The sequence below is a fragment of the Osmerus mordax genome, chromosome 1 (genome assembly GCF_038355195.1).
Source record: "Osmerus mordax isolate fOsmMor3 chromosome 1, fOsmMor3.pri, whole genome shotgun sequence".
NCBI classification, from domain to species: Eukaryota; Metazoa; Chordata; class Actinopteri; order Osmeriformes; family Osmeridae; genus Osmerus; species Osmerus mordax.
The window spans coordinates 18,680,955-18,701,562 of record NC_090050.1 but is presented as its reverse complement, the minus strand read 5'-3'; the positions used below and the strand labels follow the sequence as shown (position 1 = coordinate 18,701,562).

General features: G+C 47.3%; 2 protein-coding genes across 5 annotated transcripts; both read left to right on the top strand.

Moving 5' to 3' along the window:
* The first annotated feature begins 403 nt into the window (after positions 1 to 403).
* On the top strand, positions 404 to 4,916 carry vamp3 (vesicle-associated membrane protein 3 (cellubrevin)). Its single transcript, XM_067245636.1, has 5 exons — positions 404 to 486; positions 2,158 to 2,218; positions 3,882 to 4,040; positions 4,172 to 4,223; positions 4,346 to 4,916. Coding segments are annotated over exons 1-5 (294 nt in total). The 5' UTR covers positions 404 to 484; the 3' UTR covers positions 4,366 to 4,916.
* Positions 4,917 to 7,006: 2,090 nt separating this feature from the next.
* On the top strand, positions 7,007 to 20,487 carry per3 (period circadian clock 3). Of its 4 annotated transcripts, none has more exons than XM_067245620.1 (24): positions 7,007 to 7,175; positions 11,623 to 12,051; positions 12,241 to 12,327; positions 12,483 to 12,640; positions 12,833 to 12,951; positions 13,546 to 13,744; positions 13,909 to 13,960; positions 14,087 to 14,235; positions 14,348 to 14,426; positions 14,504 to 14,610; positions 14,731 to 14,887; positions 15,049 to 15,157; positions 15,275 to 15,403; positions 15,491 to 15,599; positions 15,824 to 15,932; positions 16,036 to 16,196; positions 16,303 to 16,467; positions 16,600 to 16,863; positions 17,032 to 17,073; positions 17,407 to 18,338; positions 18,420 to 18,513; positions 18,698 to 18,884; positions 19,004 to 19,154; positions 19,240 to 20,487. In XM_067245620.1, exons 2-24 carry the CDS (start codon positions 11,786 to 11,788, stop codon positions 19,357 to 19,359), a joined length of 3,945 nt encoding a protein of 1,314 aa, XP_067101721.1. In that variant the 5' UTR covers positions 7,007 to 7,175; positions 11,623 to 11,785; the 3' UTR covers positions 19,360 to 20,487. The 4 variants fall into 4 exon arrangements, with proteins under 4 accessions (XP_067101721.1, XP_067101720.1, XP_067101725.1 ...); XM_067245619.1 differs by having other exon boundaries at positions 13,906 to 13,960; XM_067245624.1 differs by lacking the exon at positions 17,032 to 17,073.
* The last annotated feature ends 121 nt before the right edge of the window (positions 20,488 to 20,608 follow it).

The window sequence follows — 20,608 nt, the reverse complement described above, 5'->3', positions numbered from 1 at the left end:
ATACTCTTGTAATAATTCATGACTTAATTTTATTCAAGGAAGCGTAGTAGATTGTTCTACCAAAACATTTTATTCAGCTAATCAGCTATAAAAAACTTGTTGGCACGCCCCACGGTCAATTCACAGCTTTGTTTTTCATCAATACAATGTCTTATGTGACTCCATATAGGCTTAAAGATGAATCTGTGATGTGAACCACATCCAGTATTACACGTTAAAACAGCTTGAGTGTAATCTTATTGTGTAAAACTCTGTCTCTGTATATAATGTTATAGTTCATAGTAGATGTGTGTATGAAGAAAAGAAAAAACGAATGTGGCAGTGCAAAAGTGAACCTCACTTGAACTGCGAGAAATATTATCTAGCTAGCCAGTACTACTGGCAGTAGTACTATTAACACCATCATCATCACATTGTATCGTTGAGTGAAGAGTAGCCAGCACCTACTGATCCCAGAGTTTGGATATCCTTTTGATAGCTCATCATGTAAGTATTCATGAAACACACATCACCATTAAATAACGTGAAATTATGTACATTTTTTACCAACTAATATTGACTATATGTAATAGCAGTTGTCTTTATTTTGTTGTCAAAGTCAACAACGCCCAAACTTATGCTAATGCTAAATTTGCTTCGCTTGTCGTACAGCTAGCCATTGCATTCAACAAGTGCTAGAATAGCTAGCCAACGACGACGGGCTAGCTTGCGCTACTGGGCCCTTGCAATGTAGCTTACACTAGCCAAACTCAATGATCGAGTGATCTGATAAACCGTAGTATAATGATAGATAATGGTATATACATGACGTTAGTCATCAGTAGACTTAACTAGCTAGTTAGTTATTTTCCGAATAGTTTGTAGTTTGAGGCGCACTAATCATTACCGGACAGGTTTTAGCTTTCCGCCGTACTTAATTCGACGTACTAGTAGGCTGCTAACTGTGCGGAGCTTCTTAACTTTTTGCTGACAGCTAGCCTAGCTAGCCAGTGCAAACTTTTAAAATGTGTTTTACTTCTGAGTAACTGTTATGACTGCAGAATACAGGGATTAACATATTTATGGAGAGTATATTAAATGTTTTGCTCATTTTCATTTGAAGATGTGTCACTTTACCATCTGATTTATAGGCTAGTAGAATAGGCACTAGGCGGCTACAGAGCTAACTAGCTATGGCACCCATTTTTTAAGCCAGGTTTTGCCACTGTGTAGTTGTGGATGGTCGGAGAAGGTTTAATTGCTGTAAACATTGTATGTCTGAAACTGTGACTGTTGATTCAGTGTTAGACGCTCAGTATGTCAGCTTTCCAGAGTATTTGGAAAGTGGGCAGGCCTTAGAACAAGAGCGGAACACTGGAAGAATAGTAGGAAGCCGTCTGTGCCCTTCCCAACAATATACATCATCAGCACCTATTCCTCAAGTGGCACGCACAGAATCAGAATCAGATACATGCACACTAACTTGTTGTTCTTTAGCAATGCTTCTCAACAATATACATTTGATTCTTTATGTATTTTCAATACCCACATAAACAAACATTGTCAAAAAAGTATAGTTGAAGGAACTACGTTAAATTGTAAGACGTTAAACGGTTTACTAAAACAGAATAAAGTGAGTCGGACAATGTAAAAGTAAATATGTCTGTAATGTTATTACAGGGCCACAGCTTCACTAGTTTTGCAGTGTAAGTGCCAAAGAAATGCAGCCTAGAGCTGTGCCTCTTAGCAATAGAATGTCAAGAAGCTGCCAGCCAATCCTGCATCACACAGCACAGTGCACTCTCAATCTCCCATTCTACTGCAGCCTGTGCTTCATACAAACTCTCACATGTACACACACCAGGCTGACCCAATTTCCTGATGTCAATAGGTTTTTGGGAAGAGGGTGTGGAATTCATGATTTAGTGGATGGAGGAAGTATACCAACACTAATTGTAATGTATTTGGTGTGAGTCAGTCACACCAAATATTCATAACAAACACTAATCATATACTCATTTAAATACTAGCCTACCTCTCACCTTGGTGCCTTAAAACAAATCAAAGATTTAGCCTTGCATTGTCTCCAGCAGATGGCAGCAGTGAGCCAATGTTGTATGAAAGACCTCACTAGCTGGGTGTGTTAGAAAAAGTGAATATTTGTTTCTCCTTCCCCAGGTCTGCCCCAGCCCCAGAAGGTAACCGCCGCCTGCAACAGACTCAGGCCCAGGTGGACGAGGTATGCAACCAACCTTTTAGGGGAAAGTTCACTGTACATCCCCCCCCCCCCCCAAATAAAAGTATGTTTTTGTAGATTTATCAACCTAGGATAAACGTGTCTGCTAAATGACTATAGTTTTATACATTGCTTTCTTTGTCTGAAAGATATTTCTTCTTCTTTCTCTCTTTGTCCCCTTTCTAACCCTGTGTACAGTCCCCCCTGAGCTGTCATTATTTAAGTCCAGGCAGATAGTGAGGAAGTGTTCTATGAGTGTGTATCAGGACTACAGCCTTGAGAACACTTCTAAAGTCAGCATCTACATAGCCAATCATACTAGACGACACACATTGACCTCAACACTTTTGTGAATCTCTTCCTGTTGTCAGCCCCCTATTATGTTTGCAGATTTATATCATTCAGATGTGTTCCTTATCAGTTATGCAAACGAGTAGAAAATGACCATCTTCATAGATGTAATGTATTTTTGCCTCTGCAGTCCTCTGCCTTCTCTGTCTCAGTAGAGTCATGCACACCATTCTGACACCCCTCTGTCCCCCCATCTGTCTTAAACACTTTCTGTGTGAAGCCATTGGCTTGCCTGCCTTCCTCCAGAATTGACTCATGTAATCGCTGGCAGGGTCTAGAAGGGCCACATTTTTATAATCGGTAAGATGTTTCCAGCTCTCTCAGGTGCAGTGGTTGTGATAGCTCTGAGCTAACCCTTTTTACATGCCTGTTTTATCTGGGGATGAAAATAATTACCTTCTGTCAAAAGACAGAAGATCATCTAGGTAGGATGAGCAGAAATTACAGTCACCAACATCGCTGTTTTTCTGTTCTATTTCTCAATTTACATTTACATTTAGTCATTTAGCAGACGCTCTTATCCAGAGCGACTTACAGTAAGTACAGGGACATTCCCCCGAGGCAAGTAGGGTGAAGTGCCTTGCCCAAGGACACAACGTCAGTTGGCATGACCGGGAATCAAACTGGCAACCTTCGGATTACTAGTCCGACTCCCTCACCGCTCAGCCACCTGACTCCCCTGTACCGCTGCCAATTTCTTTTTTAGTTTTCTTTCTCACTTTTGTGTGTATGGGGGAGCTTGTGTCACTGTAGGTTACTCCTTCCAATCAGAACCTTAACTTTTGTATGCCAGAAAGCATCTGATAGGCTAGCGGTCCTATTATATAATCATCATCTCCATGGTTATGTAAGAGCTGCATGGACACACATGCCCTGCCTCCCCTCCCCCCAGCCTGTCTGAAGGGAGGGGCAGTGACAGGGTTTGTGGATCAGTGGAACATATGGGTTATGTTTACTGTCTGGAAAAGCCTGGTGTTGTAGTGTTTGTTGTCACTAGGTGTTTGTGCGGGACTGTTTATGTACACACAATGTTAATGTGAGCTTATCTATATATGATTGTCCATGCATGAAGTTTGTGTTCCTGTGCAGTGCTAGGTGTAGTGTACCTTCTCCATGGGCTTAGTTATGTAACACAGAGAATGTCATTTCAAATCTCAGCTGTGTAGCCCTCTCTCCACATGCCGGCGCCTCTCATTGAGAAAGAGTCAAACATGCGTATCGACTTCCCTTCAACTACAATGTTGTGGCGTGGACTCAGGTATGTCATAAATGTGAGTGTTTCTGATGGAAAGTGTGTGTCTGAATGTGTGTCCAGGTGGTGGATATCATGCGTGTGAACGTTGACAAGGTGCTGGAGCGTGACCAGAAGCTGTCGGAGCTGGATGACAGAGCAGACGCGCTGCAGGCCGGAGCCTCCCAGTTCGAGACCAGCGCTGCCAAGCTCAAGAGGAAGTACTGGTGGAAGAACTGCAAGGTGCAGTACACAGCTGCATGGATACAGAAACACTTACCCCCCCCGTGCACATGGCGCCCCAGTATTCTGTATTTTAGAGTATCTTAGAGTAGAGTATTTTATGAATAATGTGGTGTCTGTGCTCTGTTCAGATGTGGGCCATCCTGATAGCTGTCATAGTCATCATCCTGATCATCATTATCGGTAAGTAGCAGCACTGACATGGGTGGTGGGTTGTGTGGGGTTTGGGGGAGCTGCAGTCTCTTCTACATTTGTTTTCTATAGATAAATAGTTTTTTGACTCTTCGGACTGTTCTCCCCACCAGTCTGGAGCACACAGTCGTAAAGAATCAGGATGAAGGGGAGGAGCTGCGAGAATGAAGGAGAGGAACAAGTGAAAAGCTGAATGTTTCAGAGGAGGGAGTCACATGGTTTAGCCTGCTGAACTCCACAGCCTATTTTCTACTGCAAAGGTCCCTGTCCCTGGTCCAGAGAGCTGTGTGTGTGTCTGTGCCTGAGTGTGTGTGTGTGTGTGTGTCTGTGCCTGAGTGTGTGTGTGTGCTTTGGTTTCAAGGCCATCATCCACTCAGAATCCTGTCATCAAGAGGATGATTGTTGTGAGTATTGTGTGAGAGCACAGTGGCTTTACTGGACCAGGTGTTGGTAAGAATACTGCTTCAAACTCTCCACATACAAAATATGATTTTCTTCTTTTTTATTATTAATTGCCAATATTTGATTGTGTAATAGCGTGAGGCAGAGAGAGACAAGTGCCTTTTGAGAGATGCTCTGTCTCTGTTTCTCTGTTCGTCTCTACTGTAATGCTAATCTAATGTGCCAAGGGGCCGCTCTACCTGCACGTGCACACAAATAAACTTGTTTTTCGTAACAGATCAATACATGGTAGTCTGAACAGAAGCCAATTGTGCCTGACAAGTGTTCTTATCTCCAGAGTCAAACCTGAAACGGTTGAGATTCAATTGAAACGTTACTTGTCATCTTATTCCTCCCTACAGAAGAGTAGCCACGGTTGTAGTAACATTGGAAAAATTAGCTTACAAATTACACCAAGCTTGTGTACTAAGTGACCAAGTAAGTACACAAAGCCTTGATAGTCCTATATCCTACTGCCACTACATGGGGATGAAATGGCCATGTGTCTTGTTGCCTGAAGTTGTGATCAGGGTCAAAGCACAAAGTAATAGCTACAGTATGTGGTAGAAAAAAGGTGAATCTAACAAAACACAGCCATGGTTTACATACTGAACCTACTTACCAGCCAACCCTTGAGCAGTGCCTTGAAATACTCACAAACAAAAACACAAACCTTTCCAAGTTTGTGCCTGTCTGAGTGCTTATCCTTCACAGTACACCAATCTCCTCCAACTCACTCACGCATCAGCTACACCTCTACATCCAGTTCCTTATTTTATGAATTTGATTTAATAAAATGTATTTAGTATGTATACATTTGATGCTTATTTTGAGGTGTGTAGGAATCTTCAGTAATAGTATAGTGCCTTTCTTGTCTTTTTTTTTGCTAACTGATGGATTTAACATTTGGCTGCTGCTGTGAAAAGCATCTTGGGAGATGTAGTTTGGATGGAAAATGTCACATTAGTGTGCCAATACCATAAGTCACATTTCCTCTATCTTCTCGCCCCAGTGCCTATGGCTTGTACAGATCTGGTATGAAAATACAATATATAAATATATTATGTTGCACAGCAGAAGGCGAGGTTGTTTATTGCTTTACACCAGTTCTATTTTCTCCAGAGGATCTCAGTTTCAGGACGTAGTGTCTAGGACGACTTCAACAAATATTGTGGTTACTTAAGCTGATTATTTAAATGTAAGGTTTAGACTAGTATAAAACATCCTTGTTCCATATAAAATACATTCTGTTTAAGAAAGTGTTTAATGTATACACCCAGATTGCAAAATATATTGCTTGTGTCTAGCTTTTCTGTGTGAACATTAATGAACCAAGTGCAATTCTACTCTGGCCTTGAATGCTTTGTGTATTTGCTTGAATAAAAACAAATGTAACATTGATCACCAAACCTCATCTCTGTGTATGGTGTGATGGGCTGTCTGGTTTTAGGTATGCCTCTATAAGATTTGCACAGCTTAATTTGTGCAGCTTATCTTTGTTTCTCCCTATAGAAAGAGGCAATGATGATCATGGCTCCATATCTTTGGCCCCTTCTCTGGTTCAGCATGTTCATTTGCAGGTTTTGCAACCTTTGCTGTTTTTCAGAGACAACTACCTTTACTCGCTGTCACTACAACCTCATGCTATATATGGCGGTGGTTAATACAGTAGAAAATAATGTTGGTTGGGAGAAGTGAGAACCAACGTTGACAGTTATGGGAATCTCCCGCCAAACTTTTGATAAAACTTGAGAGCCCTGCACTGTACATTTTTCATGGCGTTTACTTGAGTGGTCTTGAAAACATTTGACCTACTTGGAGGTGGAGACCGGCTTGGTGAAGGGGCTTAGCGCATATGCGTCATATGCATTTGTACCTGTTGAACCTCAAAGCAACCGTTCTTTATCCAATCCAGTTGGATAGTGTGCTCAACTAACACTCCAGTATATTTTTTGCAAGTTACAAATCTTTTTTGCAAGTACACACATCTTTTTTGCAAGTTACAAATCTTTTTTACAGAGCTTCCTCTCCTGGCACTAATTTCACGCCAGAAGCCAGCGGTCCCGTTGACCACAGACAAATCTTGTCTGTGGTCAACGGCAAGCGGTCAACAGCAGCTTGTTTCCCCCTTGTTGTGTAACGTTGGACTCCACGTGAGGATCTAGCCAGTAGCTGATAGACAAAGCCAAGACACGCCCAATACCATGCATCTGTCCAATCATACATGATGTAGAAAAAAAACTTCAGTCAAATCGGTGAGCAGTGGGCGTGTCTTATGAGCTACGGATTCACGTTGCAGAAATATGTCAACCACTTGGTCATGTTAAGAACTATTGTCTAACTAGGCCATTGCAAAATCTAAATATCACTTGAAAAGGTTTTCACAATCGCACTATATGGCTGAATAGACAGTATGCTTTGTGAAGTTACCATGTGGACAAACGGACAAAATGTTTCGTTAAGAAGACGGAGGACTTAAAGTGGACGGTCGCGCTGATTACGGTCAGTTGTTTTCCCGGGTACTACTGTAGTTGTACACACTACACACACCCGTAGTAGGAAGACAGAATGTTACACAACTAGCTATTATTAGTAGGTAGATAGTTTGTTCTATTAGAGCTACATACTTGCCAATGGTGGAAAGTAGCCTACATCTATAGCTATTTTACCAAGCAAAGGAGTGATTAGCGTGCAAGTTGTTGAAAGCCCCCGCTACTAGGTGACCCTATTCTGGTCTTACTGGAACAGCAGACACTCGAAAAATATCACTGCAGCCAGCGCTCTGAGAGAGGGGTCTGAAACAATGCCAATAGTCAGTGATTTATCAGTTGCTTTTAAGTAGGCTATGTGAACAACTCAGGCCGTCTTTACAAGCAATACATAACGCCATTGATTTTATTTCCATACATCATGCCACGGTAAATATTCCGTGCTAAACTGAAATTGCAACTTTCCACTCCGAAGTTGTCAAAGACTTCTCGATAGCCTGTACATGAGTTTGGCGATAGCTAGATGGCTGCCTCCAAACTAGCAGCTATAATGTGCTAACCCGTATCTGTTTCTCCCCACAATACCCCTTTCTCTGAAACTACATATACAGTACATAACATAACCCCTAGCTAACATCTTACAACGTAATGATGGCCCTGCCGAAGGTGGTGCAGATCTGTCATGTCTATCTGGTGTGTGTGTGACAAAATTATGTTGGCAGTACCTGATGGGGCATTGGGTGCATGAAGTGTCTTATAAAGTGAGTGGCTGGTATCAGATGAGGTTGGTTAATATACTTTTTAAATAAGATGATGAGGGAGTCAGGTGGCTGAGCGGTTAGGGAATCGGCCTAGTAATCTGAAGGTTGCCAGTTCGATTCCAGGCAGTGAAAAATGACGTTGTGTCCTTGGGCAAGGCACTTCACCCTACTTGCCTCGGGGGGAATGTCCCTGTACTTACTGTAAGTCGCTCTGGATAAGAGCGTCTGCTAAATGACTAAATGTAAATGATGTCACCTACTGTACTGTGCAAAAGTCTTAAGCATAATTAAAGACAAACACGCTTTAAGAAATGAAATTAGTAATCAAAACAAAAACTTAGCAAAATTCCACTTTCAGATGCACAAATACAGAAGACGAACCCTAAAAAAAGAACCCTAACACATAAGGCAATATTCATGTAAAAAAATCTTCGGTGCCTTAAACTTCTACACATTAGGCCTACTGTCACAACAGCTGTGCAGACCCAGGAGAAACGTAAACATAAATAAAGCTGTCAACAATAATGTTGACAATAACAAACATATTTTTGGTATGTTTGACCAGAGTAGTGAACCACCTTTACATCCAGCCATTATCATTAGCCATCTATAAGAAAATAAGTAGGCTAACAGTTACAGTGCTAGATCATACACATATCAACACAACATATTCAGCTAAATTGACCAGGTTATATCAATGCCATCAACATAACTTGCTACTCTGCGTTAGAATCCTCATGACTCTGTCCCTGTTGTGACTGTTAACTGAAAAGTCAGAGTGGCTGTGCCATTTTTACACAGGTACTCCCTTCAGCAGAGTAGCATAGGCCAGAGTTGGACATTTCCGCTTCACATCAGTAGAGTGACTGATGGGTCTTCTGAGTTTGATTCAGGGGCTGGCTGGCTGTCTGGCTGTGAAGGTGTTGGTGCTGAGTCTCAGACTCGGACTCTGGGCAGGTTGAGACTGACTCTGTTCTGTTTGTGAATAGACACAATGAGCTTTCTGCTGTTTCAGTACAACCGGAAAAAAAGTATTCTCATACTGAGCGTAGTCTGTTTGTGTTTTTGTGGAAGTGGCACACTCAAAAAAAGGAAATGGTTATTACATTTACAAAACTGTAACATGTAATTTGAACAATATTGTTTCATGTTTCAAAGGTGAAAGTGATTAAATCATGTAACAAAAAGCACTGTGGCTAAAGCAGAGACTGTCTTCAGAATCGTCGTCATTCGACGAGAAGGGCAATGTAGCGTTTGGGCAATGTAGCTTTTGCTGTGGCGATGTTGCTTGGTCTGATCTACGCGCTTAACCTGAGCTACTCTCCAGAGCTCAAGTACACCTTTGAGGTTGTGCAGAAAATCCTGATGGAATTGGATGGACACAAACTATCCAACAAAGGACAAGTTCTGAAAACACTGCTTTTCCGTTGAGGAATCCTGTTTCTAACAAAATGAACATTGGTGGTGTTCACTGTTTATTCACTGCAAGCATTTGTTTTAAATGGTTTGTGAAGAAAAGACATAGAAAACATTGCACCTTTTCCTGTTTTGTGTTTACTTGACTTATAAGTTTCAGTTACTGTTGACTAAACATTCTTTGTTAACACTCAAAAGGTATTTGAATGTATGCAATTAAATCATTAAAAAGGATTTCCATGTGAATAAATGGCTTTCTTTCAGAATTAAGCACTTTTGTTGTACTAACATAATTAGCATGGGTTGGATCAACTCTATTAAATTAAGTTCAATGCAAATGAAGTTAATTAGTTGGACTAATCCTATTGAATTGAGTTGGACTAAAACATAGTAAATTCGTTAGGACAACCCTATTAAATTAAATAGTACCCAACCATTGTAAATAAGTTGAATCAACTTAAATAAATTAAATTGACCCAAGCCAAGTACATTACGTTGGAATAACATAATTGCGTAATGCGTGAATAAAGCAATTTAATCATGTGGAAATCCTTTCTATGATTTATTTTATGTTCGTTCAACAAGTTATTTTTTTGAGTGCAGGTGTTTTGAACCTGAAAAGAAGCAGTTCTTACAACAAGTCAGTCTGCTGTCTGACTAAACCTCAGATACTGTCGGCATCTGAGGTTTAGTGATACCCTGTTATAGTAATTACCCTAATACCCTGTTGGTATGCTACATTACGGAAGAGACACAGGATGAGGATGTAGCCTAACCTGTGTGAGTGCATAGTACCAGCAGCACATGGACTGGTATGACTCACTGTAAGAGCTGAGGAGTGCTGTGTTTAGACTCTCTTAATAGAGAAAGCCTGTTATGTAATCCTGCAGTGACGACTGGCTACACTGAGAGGATGATACTGGAAGATGTGTGTGGTGTAGATTGTGTGTTTGTGTATTACAGTGTGTGTATTGTGATGTGTTGGCCACAGGCAGTGTATGTGTCACTGATCATATGAGGACAGCAGAAGGCTGGTTTTGGTCTCCAGGCATTTCAAGAGCAACTGTTTGTTTTGTATTTTTTACTCAACCATTACTCAATATAAGTCAATATAATCGCTGTGCCCAGGGCTCACCACTAACTTTTTCCTCACTGTCCCAGTACCTTCCCGAAGTGCAAAATTAACCATCCCAAACTAAACTTGACCTGTCCAAAAATGTAAAGTCTTGTGTTTTTGACATGGGTCTAGGTTATTTACAACACTATTTAAGTAATCCATACAGTTGTGGGGCTCAAATCAATGTCGGAATTTCAATGTGTGTTTCAAATGTCTTGCTTGTTTCATGGTGGGGTTAACACAATTATTGGTGTGGCTGTAGTAAAAATGTTTCTAAAGCTTTTTAAAACGTTTAGAAAAAGATGTTTCTAAAGGTTTAAAAACAGCCACTGTCTGACCAAGCGTGCCCGGGCACCGCGGAGCAGCAGAACACATGCCTGCACTTGCTCTGGTAAAAGGCTGGATAGCACACAGGTTCCTGTCTTGTATGATGATACACTCATGACATACAGAGTGAGCAACGCAGGAAGTATGACTGATGGCAAGGTGACAGCATTGTGTTTTTGTCAGCTGTTAGTGCTGTCTAGAGGGATCTTGATGTCTGTAGTTTAAGTGATGTTAAAACCCAACAGCGCTTGTGTACTAGACAGGTCTTTCTTTGGTATGAACAGAGAGATGACAGTAATGACCAGTGTCCTAGATTTATTATTTAATACTTTTGTAATCTGGCAAACAGGTTGGGTCTCAGAGCGTATCCTGACGCACAGAAGAGTGCCATTTTGGAGTGATCCATGGCTCCATTGCTTAGTGCTCATGCATCGCTCATGCATCGCTTGCAGCTCATGTTTATATTTATGTCTCATCTAAACAACTTCACACGCGACACTGCACATCCTTGAGTCCTGAGCAACACACCTGCTAACTTCATACAGTGCCCAGATCTCAACATCACTGAGACACAGACACACACGTCCTACGTTTCTTCTTAGATTATATTGGCAAACCTACTTACTAACACAAACCTACTTACTAACACAAACCTACTTACTAACACAAACCTACTTACTAACACAAACCTGGCTCTTGGTCTGAAAGTGTTGTGGTATGAAACTGCCACCAAATCTAACTGCAAACCCAAGTAGAACAAATACTGAATCTCTTTTACCTCTCCCTCTCTCTGTCTGTCCCTCCACATCCCAATCCTGCTCTCTCTACCCTGTCTACAGAGTTCTGAAAGGCAGGTTCCAATGACCAACGCGACAAGCTGATTTGAGGAACATTTAGATGCTGTCATCCACCCATGGGCCTCTGCCCTGCCTCTACTTATGAATAATCTCATTGGCTGCTCCAGCAGGCCAAAATTCCATTGATAGGTTACCTGAGTAGGAGATGCCAGTAGAAGGCGACAGCGCCCAGGAGGGAGAGGGGCCTTCGTTACCACCGGTGACAGGAGAGGGGAGGGAGGATGTGTCGTCAGGGCAACAGAGTGGTGATGGGAGAGAGGGAACGGGGTGCTCCGGGAGAGAAGCCAGCGGAGGAGAACCGTCTAGTGGGGAGACGGGACACGAAGACGAGGATATGACCAGCGCATCACATGACCTGTCCTCTGCAAATCACAGTCCTCGCAGCACCATTGGCTCCACCTCCACCAAAAGGTACTGGGTCAAGATCTCCAGTTTCCTTAGTAGGAGGTCTGGATAGCACTGCAAGGCCCCCAGGCAGGGCCCGGCTGCCTGCCTCTCCCTGCTCTGTGGAACCATGTCTCTGGGTCATACAGCTGGGTTGGGCCACTGAGCAGTCATGAGTCTTTTCACTAACTGGATCTCTCCACCCCTCCCCTCCAGTTCAAAGCTGCGTGCAGCCTTGTCCTCCTGCAGTCTCCGCAGCTCTCAGTCCGGCCAGGTTGAACATCACACTGAGGGCAGCGGCAGGTGTGTGTATAGGTATATCTTAAGGTGCAGGATAGTGTGACTATCTAACACAGTGAGTGAGTGTATGTGTGTGTGTGTGTGTGTGTGTGTGTATAGGCATATCTTAAGGCGCAGGATAGTGAGCCTGTATCTAACCCAGTGTGTGTGTGACACAGTGAGCAGCCGGAGCGAGGTCGAGGCCAGGCCCACAGAGAGATGATGACCACAGTGGCTGAGATGAAGAAGAGGCTCCCCTCGGACAAACGCAGCCGCAGCAAAGCCAGCACTGTGGAGGCCCTGCACTACGCACTGGACTGTGTCAAACAAGTCCAAGGTAGCACACAAACTCAGCACAACTGCAATATTACATTCTGTCGGAGGTTGTCATAACGACAGTGCCTCCCACCACAGTCTCGTTTGGCCGAACATCAGATCAGGGTTTGTTCTGTTGGATGTCAGTGTCGGGCCATGAGCTTTCTGTGGTATTCTGTCAACGTGTTGTCTGTATCTCTGGCTCCCCCTGCAGCCACCAGTGAGTACTACAAGCTGCTGATGAGCACAGGGCAGGACGAGAGAGCAGACGCCACAGTGTGCTCCCTGGACGAGCTGGACAGAGTCACGTCTGAACACACCCTGAAAAACACGGTAGTTAAAATAACAGCAGATAGACTTCACATGAGACCGAGCCTCCCTCAGCCCTAATGTGACACTGTTAGATGGAGGTCTGGTGGGAGGGTTTTATACGGCTCCTTTTCACAGCAGTTTCTCATTTGGGGCAAGACCCCTTCTTGCTGTGAACTGTCTGAAATCAGTTGATGGAGATGCAAAGCCTTGGTCAGGGCACACACACTTGCTCATGTGTGTGTGTGTGCGCGCGTGCACCTTTATGTTTGTATTGTTTGCTGCTTGTGAGATTGTATTTCTGGGAGTCAGGTGGCTGAGCGGCTAGGGAAGCGGGCTAGTAATCCGAAGGTTGCCAGTTCGATTCCCGGTCATGCCAACTGACGTTGTGTCCTTGGGCAAGGCACTTCACCCTACTTGCCTCGGGGGAATGTCCCTGTACTTACTGTAAGTCGCTCTGGATAAGAGCGTCTGGCAAAATGACTAAATGTAAATGTAAATTTCTGGCCGTGTGTGTGTGTGTTTTTTACGGGTGCGTGTGTCTGTGACTTGGCTTGCTTGTGTGCGCGTGTGTCTCTACATGTTCACGTGTGTGTCTTTCTATGTGTGTGTCTGTAGGACTCGTTGGTGGTGGGCTTTTCCTTGGCCAGCGGCCGCGTGCTCTACGCCTCGGAGCAGGCTCCCAGCATCCTCTGCTGCAGGAGGAAGTTCCTGGAGTCGGCCAAGTTTGTGGAGCTGCTCTTCCATCAGGACGTCAACGTGTTCTACTCCCACACCGCCCAGCCCCCCCTCCCACCCTGGAGCAACTCCCACACCGGTGTGTGTGTGTGTGTGTGTGTGTGCGTGTGCGTGTGTGTGTGTGTGCGTGTGTGTGCGTGTGCGTGTGCGTGTGTGTGCGTGTGCGTGTGCGTGTGTGCGTGCGTGTGTGTGTGTGTACATGCGTTGTAGATCTCTAACCTCTGTTCTCTCCTTCTTCAGCAGCTGCTGCTCTGTTTGAATGTGCCCAGGTCAAGTCCTTCTTCTGCAGGATCAGGTGTGTGTGTGTGTGTGGACACCCTAGCTCTCTGCATTGTCCTTTTCTCCGTTTGTCTACAGGGATTCTAAACCCTAACCCGCTCTGTATGTGTCTGTGTTTGTGTGTGTGTTTGTGTGTGTGTAGGGGTGGTAAAGACCGCGAGGGGGAGATCCGCTACAACCCCTTCAGGATCACTCCCTACCTGCTGAAGGTGCAGGGGGCAGGGGGGGGGGCAGGGGAGGAGGAGCCCAGCTGTCTGGTGCTCGCTGAGCGCATCATCTCAGGATATGAGGGTGAGCCCACGAACACACTCTGGCCGTAACTACAGCTTCCGTAACACACACACACACACTAGCTCAACACAAACACTGGCTCTGACACCGCACTGGCTGGTTCCTTCTGCAGCTCCTCGTATCCCCACGGACAAGCGCATCTTCACCACCACTCACTCTCCTGAGTGTGTGTTCTTAGAGGTGGACGACAGGTTAGCACACACACACACTTACCTAACACACACACACCGTACGCTTATCATTTCTAATGACACACCTGTGTGTGCAGGGCTGTGCCGTTGCTTGGATACCTGCCTCAGGATCTGATTGGCACATCCTTGCTCACCTGTGTTCACCCAGAGGACCGCCCCCTGCTGCTCTCCATGCACCGCAAAGGTCAGACGTCCAATCAGAGCAGCCCAACACCGCAGCACCCAGACATTAGGATAGTCAGTCTGATATCTGCCTGTCCTCTACACCGTTCTATGATCTCTTTCTGTCTGTCTGTCTGTCTAGTGTTGAAGTATGCAGGCCAGCCCCCGTTTGAACACTCCCCGGTGCGCCTGTGCTGTCACCATGGAGACTACGTCACCGTGGATACCAGCTGGTCCAGCTTCATCAACCCCTGGAGCCGCAAGGTGGCCTTCATCATCGGACGGCACAAAGTCAGAACGTACGTGACACACACACACGCTCACAGATGCACACACTCACATAGACGGGAGGATACTTTGGATCATTGGTTTCATATTATTGAATTAAATCGATTTGTTATGCTCATTCCTCTGTGTGTGTGTGTGTATTGTGTGTGTACCTGTGTGTATTGTGTCATAGGATTCCCCTGAATGAAGACGTGTTTGCTGCACGGAGTAACGATGACCAGCCAGTTACCTTTGAGGAAATCAAAGACCTGCAGGCCAAAATCTACAAACTCTTCTTGCAGGTAACATAAGAAACACACATACACACACCTGAATTCAGCTTGAGATGAATTCCTCCGATATGTTGTGTAATGAGTGGATGTGAGGGTATACTGTATGTGTGTGTGTGTCTTCTGTAGCCGGTCCATAATAACGGTTCCAGTGGTTACGGCAGTCTGGACAGCCGTGCCTCTCATGAGCACTACATCAGCGTGGCTTCTTCTAGCGACAGCAACGCTAACCTGTGGGAGGACTCGCACCGTGAACCAGTAAGACTGCACAGCACCTCCTGCTTCAAAACATATCCTACTGTACTGTAAGGTATGCCTAACGTGTGTGTGTGTGTGTGTATATAGGCGACTCTGCGGCAGATCTGTGCTGATGTAAACAGAGTGAAGAGCTGGGGCCAGCAGGCATATCTGGACTCCAGGAACAAGCTCACCTCTCTGGGCAAACCTGCCACAGGTACCTCCCCCCCCCCCCAACACACACACTACCTAGTTTATACTAGTACTGAGCTACTTTAGCTCACCTCAATAGTTCAGATACAATCAAACGTTAATCTCATATGGCAGATATAGTGTCATATCAACATATAACATACATATAATGTCAACAACACAATTAGCAGCAGATGCAGGTTAACCTGCTCCTCCATATCAACTCTCTGCCCCCCCCCCCCCCCCCAGCCCGCCTCCCCCATGTCACGTCCAGCGAGGTGAGAGGTCATGAGGAGAGCAGGAAGCGGACACACACTCCCTCCTACCAGCAGATCAACTGTGTGGACAGCATCATAAGGTGGCTGGATGCTGGCTTCGCCATCTTCAACACTGCTCTACGTGTTCCTGGACGTCCAGCGCCTGACGTGGTTAGTCATGGCTCATGTGTGTGTGTGTTACAGGTATCTGGAGAGCTACACAGCTCCAGCACTCAAGCGTAAGAGTGAGTCTCGCTCCCTCTGCACTTCTTCATCCTCCTCTCCCTCAGACGACGACAAGCCAGCTGCAGCCACAGACACACACACAGACACACACACAGACACAGCCCAGGCCAGCTCAGACGGTGAGACACACACACACACACAAATATACAGCTGACTATAAAATGTTATTAACCCTCTCGGTTGTCCTTTGTGTGTGTGTGTGTGTGTGTGTGCGTGTGTGTGTAGTGGTGGTGCTGGACAGCCAGGTGTCTGTGGGCTCCACAGCAGCAGTAGTGGTGGGTGCTCCCCTAACTGACATCACTCTGCCTACTAAAGCCATGAGTGTGGTCTCTGCCACCAGCCAGTGTTCCTACAGCAGCACCATAGTGCACGTGCCCCGGCCTGAGTCAGGTACACACACACACATGCATACACACTGACACACACATCTATACACACACCATACAAATTGGAAACGGTATGAAAATGTGTCTTTTCGATACATACTCTCTCTTAACTTGGGTCACTTAAACACGCCCCCAGAGGTGACAGCTCTGGAGGACGCACCAATGGGGAGCGAGCCGGCCAACCCTGCACCAACCCCCGCTCGCCCCGCTCCTAGCCCCGCCCCCAGCTTGGCCACGGAGGAGCTGCGATTGGTGGGTCTGACAAAGGAGGTGCTATCAGCTCACACCCAGAAGGAGGAGCAGGCGTACGTGGATCGCCTCCGCCATCGCATCCTCCAGAGCCCCTACAGCTCCTACCTGCAGCAGGACAACAGCTCCATGGCCCACTCCCACCACCCAGGTACCCCAGCCCTGGCTCCACCAGGCCCCTCCCACCACCCAGGTACCCCAGCCCTGGCTCCACCAGCCCCCTCCCACCACCCAGGTACCCCAGCCCTGGCTCCACCAGCCCCCTCCCACCATCCAGGTACCCCAGCCCTGGCTCCACCAGCCCCCTCCCACCACCCAGGTACCCCAGCCCTGGCTCCACCAGCCCCCTCCCACCACCCAGGTACCCCAGCCCTGGCTCCACCAGCCCCCTCCCACCACCCAGGTACCCCAGCCCTGGCTCCACCAGCCCCCTCCCACCACCCAGGTACCCCAGCCCTGGCTCCACCAGGCCCCTCCCACCACCCAGGTACCCTGGCCCTGGCTCCACCAGGCCGCCTCACCACCGCCTGTTGGGACACGATATTCAATAATATACACACAAGATGATTGTCTTTTACTTCATGGAATAGCTCAAATCCTATTCTATTTCATGATATCTGTAAAAGGATATGTTTTGCATGTAACCCAGCCCCTCTGTCTGCTCCCCTGTCTAACACCCTCACCCCACGCCCAGGCCACCATGTGATGAGGCCAGTGAGCGCGCGCCGTGGCGGTTTGAACCGCTCTCGGACGGGGAAGCCCAGACACAAGAGGTCCAAACCCCAGAGCTCCTCTGACAGCTACGCCTCCCCCCCCGGACCTCCTCGCCGCCCCCCTCTGGCCCCCAACTCCTCCCCAAGGCCCTCCTCTGAATCCTCCCATCCCCAGTTGGGGGTGCCCTACCTGCCCATGCCCACCACCCAGGGGGGCGGGGGCGGGGTACTGCAGCTAGACCCCAGTCAGCACAGCTACCAGCACAACGTCCACATCATGCAGCCCGTCCAGAACCTGCACGCTCAGGATGTCAACATGAACCTGCAGGCTGTCCAGATGCAGTCCAGCCCATCCAACACTCAGAACTTTCAGTCCATCCCGCTCCAGAACCTCCACAACATGCCCAACTTCCCCAGCCTGCAGCCCATGGCCCCTCCCCATGGCCTCAACCCCTACATGACCCCAATGGTGGCTGTCATCCTGCCCACCTACCCCTCCCTCCCTCCCGGCTACCCCCCGCTCTACCCCCCCCCTGCGCCTCCTCTGCTGCCCCAGGCTCCCTTCACCATGCCAGGCTTTGCCCCTGCCTCAGCTCCCTTCTCTCAGCCCCAGTTCCAAGCCCAGCCTGCTCCCCAGCCCCGGCCCCTCCCAGGCCCTCTGATGTGCTCCCCCAGGCCCAGCTCTCCGGTGGAGGAGGAAGAGGAGGCGGCTGCCGGGCCGTCTGACTGGGCCCCCATGGTCTCCGGCTCCCGCTCCAGCTCTCCCCTGCAGCTCAACCTGCTGCAGGAGGAGCTGCCCAAGCCCAGCGAGGGAGCGAGCAGCACGGGGCACGCCCACAGCCACGCCCACAGCCACGCCCACAGCCGCGCCCCCAGCCGCGCTGACAGCATGCACGAGCAGCACGCCAAGGGGGTGAGCCTCTCCCCCACACACACACACTCGAAATGTTCCGACTCCGAACTGCTATGATATGTGACAAGTCTTCTCCATCAGCATCACAAAACAGAGGGAAACCCTCCTAACGCCTCAGGCTCCGACGCGTTAGAGTCCGGCAGGTCTCTGGGCTCTGGGTCCGACTCCAACACAGGTAGGAAGGGGGCAGGCCGAGGACTGTCGCATACATGCTTGTGGGACTGTACACTGAAACACATCGTACAAACACTTTTACTTTTACGAAATCTCCCATAGTTGATCATGTTTGACCTCCTGTACTACTAACACACACACACACACACACCCTCATCCATACCGCATGCTCCTATCACTGTCAGGAAGCAGCAACAGCAGTAAGCACTTCCCCAGCAACGATTCGTCGGACACCTCGCGCAAAGCCCGCAAGAGCCAGGAGCCGGCGGCTGAACACAAACACCCGTTGGAAGCGTGGGTGGAGAACCCCCTGTGGAGCATGATCCAGCACACGCCAGAAGCCGTCATGATGACCTACCAGATCCACCCCAGGTACCCCAGCCCCACCCCCCACCCCCACCAGGCTCTAGGGCCCCACACTAGAACCAGCCTGAACTGACTGGAGGAGAGAAGAGTTGTGTTGTGCTGAGACATGACCCCTCCCCCTGTAGGGCCCAGGCGGACGTGCTGGCGGAGGACAGGGAGAGGCTGCGTCACATGCAGCCTCTGCAGCCCTGCTTCAGTCAGGAGCAGAGGCAGGAGCTGGCTGAGGTCCACCCCTGGACACAGAAGCACTCTGTCCCCCAGGAGATAGACTCACAGGTGGGGAGCACACCTGGACACACACACACACACACTATGTTAGCGTCTGCATTCTTAACCACCTCTCTGGTTCTTTCTCCTATAGGGCTGTGTGAGTTGTACCTCAGGGGCGGGGATTCCCACTTCCCCCCGCCCACCTGCTCCAGATAGCTCCTCCCCTTCGCAGTGCCCTCTGTCAGACTCCCGTCCAACACTTGACACCTGATGAGTGACCATTCCAGGAAACTCACAATCCTTACAGCCAATCAGCCTCACCAGAACCCCTCTATTCCCTCCCACGAACAATCTCTCCTGACCAATGAAAGGGGTCAGAGGGGCTCTAGATGGGCTGTATCTCAGATCTCTATGAGGATCCAACAAACACTTTATCTGAGCGGCTGGACCGGACAGAGAGCTGTGAAGGAGACATCCAAAGGCAGAACTCTACTGGAGCGCAGAGCTGAGATTGGCAGGTTCCTCTGTCACTCTGCCTCGTTTGACTGGATCACTGGACCCTCACAGGATCTCATGATCCCGCCCCCCGGTGGTCTGTGTGTTTATAGAGCCTGCAGCCTGCAGCAGTTCCCTGGTTGAGCGTGACTCTGTTCCACAGGCTCCGTTAACTCTGGATGGTACACACTACACATGGTGCTGGACACTAGTCATGTTGTAGGCCCACACATGCACGTCTCACAGGTGTTCTGTACGTGTGTGTGTGTGTACGTGACGGAGGTTAAGGACACATTGCTGCTTCTCTCACTAAATGATATCTATCTTTGATGGTTTTGATGGTTCTGCAGTTCCAAAGGTTGGTCTCTTGCTCTACCTAATCCCTCTCTACTGGACTTGGACATAGGAACCACTAGTTTTCAGCTCACTGAATCGTACCATAGCCCCCCCTGGTCCTACAGCTCATACTGCTCATAGTGCTCATAGTGCTGTGTACCTGCTAGTGTACCTGCTTGTGTACCTGCTTGTGTACCTGCTAGTGAATGTATGTGTGATTGCGTATGTGCCTGTGTGCTTACACCCTTGTCCACTTTCTCAACACTTTTTTGTTGTCAAATATTGTTCTATCTTTCTGGAGGGTGGTTTTGTCTCTCGGTTGAGGGGGGGGGGGGTGCGTGTGTGTGCGTGAGGCTGGTCGATAGTGCCGCTATGAGGACTGTTTTCATTGATGCCGTTTTCAGGAACCACTCGGTTTTGTACAATTTTTAGATAGAAATGAAAGTATATTTCAGTACAATGTATTGTCCAACTATACAAAACAATCTCCTTACATGTATGAAAAATCCATTTGTCATGAATTCAGGGACTTAATGTGACATAAAATAATCAAACTGAATAAAAACAATATTCCTAAAGAAGACATGACTGATGAAGGTTGTTGTGGAGGAGTGGGTTAGGGCCCGGATGAAATGAGCCCTCTTGCCATTTGGAGGTTTCACTCGATGCATAGAAACACAATAAACCAC